General features: G+C 43.6%; 1 protein-coding gene across 1 annotated transcript in view; it reads left to right on the top strand.

Moving 5' to 3' along the window:
• Positions 1-430: 430 nt before the first annotated feature.
• Gpr149 (G protein-coupled receptor 149) overlaps positions 431-6,000 on the top strand; it is an 80,210-nt gene continuing 74,640 nt past the window's right edge. Inside the window, exons 1-2 of the mRNA XM_003476567.4 lie at positions 431-2,046; positions 2,935-3,127. Of these exons, the coding sequence (XP_003476615.1) occupies positions 1,087-2,046; positions 2,935-3,127 (1,153 nt within the window). The 5' untranslated portion in view covers positions 431-1,086. The remainder of the gene's footprint in view (positions 2,047-2,934; positions 3,128-6,000) is intronic.

Below are 6,000 nucleotides of genomic sequence, written 5' to 3'. Positions count from 1 at the left end.
TCTACTCTATTTCTATGTGATCAATTTTTTTAGCTTCCACAAATAAGAATATGTGATACTAGCTTTTTGACACAATCTGTTTATTAAAAACTTCTGGCACATCTCATTCTTACACATGGCACTGAAGATATTTTTTTCTTCAATGGATTATGAAATGTGGAAGTTCAGATAAGAATAAAAGGAGGAGTTATGAGAGTAACTCAGATCTCTCAAAGGTGATATTTGTAGTTCACAAGAGCAAATCTTTGGTCTGGTTTTGTAGGTCAAAACCAAAGGGGAAGGCTTTTCGAGGACTCTTGGTTAGAATGAGGCAGGCTGAGGAGATATACATCATTTCGTTCGTACTCTGACTGAGCTCCCCTCCCTTTTCTCCATTTCTCTCCTGCTTGCTGACTCCTCCTTCCTGCAGCTCTGAGGATCACAGGCTGACTGAAGAACACAAAGGTTCGGGTGGGAGCCTTGCTCTCTGGCTCCCTCTGACTGACTCTCTCTCTCTCTCTCTCTCTCTCTCTCTCTCTCTCTCTCTCTTTCCCTCTCCCTCTCCCACCCTCCCTCCTTCTCTTCCTTTTCCTTTCCTTTTTCTTCTCTCTATCTCCCTCTCCCCACTTCTACCTCTCCCTCTTCTCCTGCCATCAGAGTTGAAACCTAACTGATAATCTCTCTGCCTTTGAATTTAGCTCCTCCGGAACCAAATGCATTTTATTGCTCTTAGAAGTGAATAGAGTTTTGATAAGCTGGGAGCTGCTTGCTCCAGAGGACCCAAAAAGATCCAGCCATCATTGTTTTTTAATCTATCCGAGAAGTTTTGCCTTCCTGACCTGAAATTTGGTGGAAGGGATTTTTGGGCTTGATTGTTTTTCATTGGAATATTGAAAACTTTTATTGATGCCTGAATTGGAACCCAGTTTTTACACACGGGTTGAGTCAGATCTAAAGGACATTTGCCTGACTGCTTTCCACAGGACTGACCAGGGAAACATCTAAAGAGAAATTTGGTGGGAGAAATGACATCTATTTGCAGCAGCCATGCTTTCTTTTGAGAGAATCAGACTCACTGAGAAGGGAAATTAATATTGGTAAAGTACAATGTCTTTTAGTAACTCTAGCCTGTGGGGAAACAACCATAATTCTACGGACCTTTCCAATTCTCCAGGAACTCTAAATATCTGTCTTTTTTGCTTGACATGTGCAATGACTCTTGCAGCTCTGACAGGCAGCATTTTTTCACTAGTTTCTCTGCTGAAATTGCAGAGGAGGACTGTTGTGTCCATGCTTGTGGCGTCCTGGTCTGTGGATGATCTCATGAGCGTTCTCTCTGTGACTATCTTCATGTATTTGCAGTGGCCAAAAGAGGCCCCTGGCTACTTCCAGTCTCTGTGCACCACCTCTGCCTTACTGTATTTATGCCAGGGCCTCTCGAGCAACTTGAAGGCGACTCTTCTAGTCTCCTATAACTTTTACACAATGCACAGGGCTGCGGAAAGTCAGGCAGCATCCAAACGCTCCGGCCAGGTGCTCGGAGCAGCGCTGATGGTGTGGGCAGCCAGCCTGGTGCTCTCCGCGCTCCCTCTCTGTGGTTGGGGCGCCTTCGTGCGCACGCCCTGGGGCTGTCTGGTGGACTGCTCCAGCTCCTACGTGTTGCTCCTCTTCGCCGTGTATGCTTCGGCCTTCGGACTCCTGGCTGGCCTCTCGGTCCCGCTCATTCATCAGTTGCTGTGTTCCGAGGAGCCGCAGAGACTCCACGCCTACTACCAGGAAATCTCCCGCAGAGCCTCCACTCCGGGGACCCCTCCTACTGTAGGGACAGCGCTGTCCCTGTCCCCGGAGGATGCTGCAGGGCCCGCTCCGCCCGGCCCTAAGGCGTGCTTCCCGAGCTCAGACTCCGGTTTTGGGCCGGATCTGGCGGCTGCCGCCGGGACCAGGACCGGGACCGGAGCCTGCATGCGTGGACAGCCAGGCACCAGGAGCTTCGCCAGGAGCACAGCGCAGAAGCGCTTCGCTTTGATCCTAGCGTTGACAAAAGTCGTTCTCTGGCTGCCCTTGATGGTAAAAGTGCCTGCCGTTGCTCCTGACGCGGGTGTGTGTGTGTGTGCGGGCGGTGTGGGTGTGTGGAGCCCAGTGGGTTGGCCGGGAGGGCACCCCGAGGTGCGCAGCTCGGTCCTCTTCGCGTGGCAGCGACGCACTTTGAAGGGAGGCAGCTCCGGGGTCGCGCTGGTCACCGGGGAGCCTTTGCATTTCCGGCTACCTCTTCAGAACCGAGGGGTAGAGGAGCACTCTGGGTCTCCAGCCACTTAAGTTTTCTGTCGTGGTCAAGCGTGTTCTCGTGCTTCACAGCAAAATCTAGGACTATTCAAAAAAGGAGCGAGGGTTTTAAAAAAAAAAAAAACAGGTTTTTCCTTTTGCCCTTTGCGTCCCTTGCTGCCCCATTTCCGCTCGTGAGGACGCATCCGATCCCCAGCAGGGAGAGGAAGAGGTGTGAGAGCCGGAGCGGAGCGAGTAGAGCCTCGGGGAGGAGCCCGGCTGAGGAGCGGCGGAGGCGTCCTGCAGGCACTGGAGCGCCAGGGTGCAGCCGCGGGCTCCTGCGGTGGCCAAGGCCTTTGAGGTGCAGCCACGGCCCCCCCGGACCCCTGCCTGTTTCCCTGGGTAGCAGCTTCATGCTGTGCTTCACGCCATGAGTTTTTAATTCGCAGCGGGTGCAGACCCACTCAGGAGCAAAAAGTACCAGTACCCCGGGGACTGGCGAGGCCAGGTGCGTCCTGTCCATTCCCGATGGCCCATCCCTGAGTTCCACAGCTCCGGCCCAGGACGACACTTCCAGCCCTGTCCCGGGAAAGGGGACTGTAGAAGAGGACTGGGGCTGTGTGTTTGCAGGCGAGGCTTGGGAAGTGGAAAATGAGCTAGTGAGCGAGGTCTGAAGTTCTTTGGCCTTTCCAGATCCATATGGTGGTCAAGCACGTGGCGGGAGTTCAGTGCCTTCCCTTCGAGTCCCTCGGCTTTCTGCTCACCCTGCTGGCTGCCACTGTGACCCCAGTGTTTGTCTTGTCCAAACGCTGGACCCACTTGCCCTGTGGCTGCATCATCAACTGCAGGCAGGACACTTACCCCGAGGCATCTGATAGGAAAAAAAGTAAGTCCTCCACGGTGGGGTGATTCTGAGCAATACACATGCCATCAAAGAGAGAAGGGCTCTGCTGGATAAGTACCTGAGCAGAGGAGGAAGAGCACAGGGACAGATCTAACCGGTGAACAGTGAAGAAGAGTTGATGAATTCTCAGCCTGGTGTCGTGGTGGGTTGTAAAGGAAGTCATGCTTCAAACAACTCCAGAAAGTATTTGCACTGCTGGTTATTTTGGGTAAGAGAGAAAGAGACGAAATTATTCAGTGCAACATGGGATAAACAAAGGAAACCAGAGAGTGTATCTAGTATATTGTAGACCAGAATAAATAGTAAATGTCCTCCTCAATTTATGGAAAAATGACTTTGCTAAGAAACCTGCATCTAAAAAGAGATTTTTCATGTCCTGAAAGGAATTAAAAACTTATCGTTAATTTTTTTTAATACCTGAATCGAAATCACAATCGAGCTGCCCAGGCAGGCTCTGTGCTACTGAGCTATATCCCGGGCAAAACTTATTGGTATAATCCATTATTTTCCAATGCAACAGGAAGAAAAATGGTTTCATTAATTTGTTCCTTGTTTTACTTAAGGATTCTGGAAAGTTTTTAAAGTAGTAAGAGTGCCTGCAAATAGTCCCCAAATTATTTTTTGTTATTACCAAAGCACAAAATCCCTTAATTCCAAGGAATAAAAGGAATACAAATGGTGGAATCTGACATTGGGTGTTCATGTATGAATTTAACCATAGCTATATATTCATCTATACCACACTGCATATATAGTATTGTATATAACATATATAATATATATGTTATATATATGCAGTGTGTATGTATCTATATGTGTGTGTGCACGTGTGTGTGTTGAAGAATTCACCAATAATGGCACTGGGAGACAGGGCTAATTATCAAACTCTACTACATAATTTTTCCCACATTTTAAAGAAAAAGTTGAGGGATGAGCTGCATATTGGAAAAGGATACTATGTTGTTGTTCCAGGCAAAAGACAGAATATTCTGCCATCTAATAAATTTAAGAATGTATTAATATATGCTGAATTAACTGTTCTACTAATTGTCATTTGCTCAGAATAAACAAATTCTTTGACAGGGAAGAAAGGTATTTTTAAGGTTGTGAAAATTGGAGTGTAATCAAGTACATTCCACTATCAATTCCACAACAAAGCTATTTTATAAATATTAGTCACAGACGGGCCATTTTGTGTATTCATTAACATTTAAAAGGTAAAATAACTAGACATTTTTCAAGTAAAAAGTATTTTTAAGGATGTTATAAAAAAGTTTGTAAAAAGGATACTAAATTCATTTGTCTTTAAAGTAATGGTAGAACTTATAATGATATGCTCCTAAAGATTAATGTACAGAGAAATAACGCAGGGAAAATTAAAAATAAAAGTACTTATGACAATCATGTAACAATCAGGGGTTTAGCACAGTGGCACAAGAGACTGCTTGGCAAGCATGAGGTCATGAGTTCTATCAAAAGAAAATCCATGTAACAGTAAGGAATTATTTACAAATTTGATTCAACAGTCTAACAAAGATTAGTATTTTGCCACTAAACTATTGAATCATCCTTGTTGTAAAACTGTAAAGGTTATGAAGAAGATAATAATCTGCATGCCAGGTAAATGACAAGTATTAAGTAAGTGTTTTTGGACAGGCATTTTTAAAAACTGAGGCATGCCCTATCAGAACAGAAAACAAAACAAAGTAATATCATTGCAGATGTCTCAGTCAATTGTATATCATCCGCACTGCACAAGATAAAAGAGACTACAATCAAGCTAGCAGAACCCTTGCTAACCTTTTTAAATTAAGAGCACATCTTTTAAGATCAAATTATTGTTATTGTTATTCCTCTAAAATCTACATTACTTTTAATTTATTTTAAAATTCCAGAGGAGGACTTAAAATACAAAGTTTTGTCTTAGAAGATGTAGCACTTTAAAAATAAAACATGGTAAGAAATACAGGTTAAGATGTTTATAGTTCAAATGTCTCTAGTTCCTCTTATCCAAGCAAGGCAATAGGGAAATTCTGGGAGTTAAAAATGGATTTTCACTGTATAATAAGCCTCTGTAAATGTCCTATTGCTAGGTTGACACAACAGAGTTCTAAGGTCCCACAGGTGACCCAGCAGATAGGCTAATTGTTTGATTGGCACCACAGATTTCATTCTTCAGGAGTTCTATGCTTAAACCTTTTCTCCTAACCAAACCAATATATCCTTCTCTACAATACTTACCTGTGTGTTACAGAAGAAAGGAAAGGAAATATCTTTTCTAGCTCATATTTGCAGTAGATTCAAATGGCAGGTGTAAATACATATAATTCTACATTTCAGCTTCAGTGAGTGAGAACTGAGATACATGCAAACAGAAATTGAATTTCAGCACTAAAAGGTAGTTTGCAGAAATAAGAATGAATTCTCTTGTGCCCAACAATAATCTATGTTAATCATATCTCCAAACGGGTGTTTTTAAAATTTAATATTTTTATTTGTATTAGTACACATTTGCAGTACACAATTATTACACCCATTGTGAGGAATTAGTACAAATACATAACACATTTTACATCTTTTTATTTTCCTTTCCCTTCTTCTTTATCCCCTCTACCCCTATCTTTCATTCTCCTTCCCATTTCAGTGATTTTTTTAACACAGAGGTCTCTCACAGTAGACATATGGGCTGGGTAGGGTTTTCAAACTCGGTTGGTTTCCCTGGCAAGATGTTTTATTTTTTTCAAGTTATAAGAACAGCTAAAACTCATATAAAAATCAAATTTTTACCTTTCCTCTTTTCACAAAATCGAAGTGTCTAGTGATATCACTCTGCAAAAGTACTCATTTTTATAATA

This window comes from Cavia porcellus, unplaced genomic scaffold (assembly GCF_034190915.1).
Source record: "Cavia porcellus strain 051 isolate PalLab524CR breed Dunkin Hartley unplaced genomic scaffold, mCavPor4.1 scaffold_5, whole genome shotgun sequence".
Taxonomy (NCBI): domain Eukaryota; kingdom Metazoa; phylum Chordata; class Mammalia; order Rodentia; family Caviidae; genus Cavia; species Cavia porcellus.
This window is presented reverse-complemented; position numbering and strand designations above follow the sequence as displayed.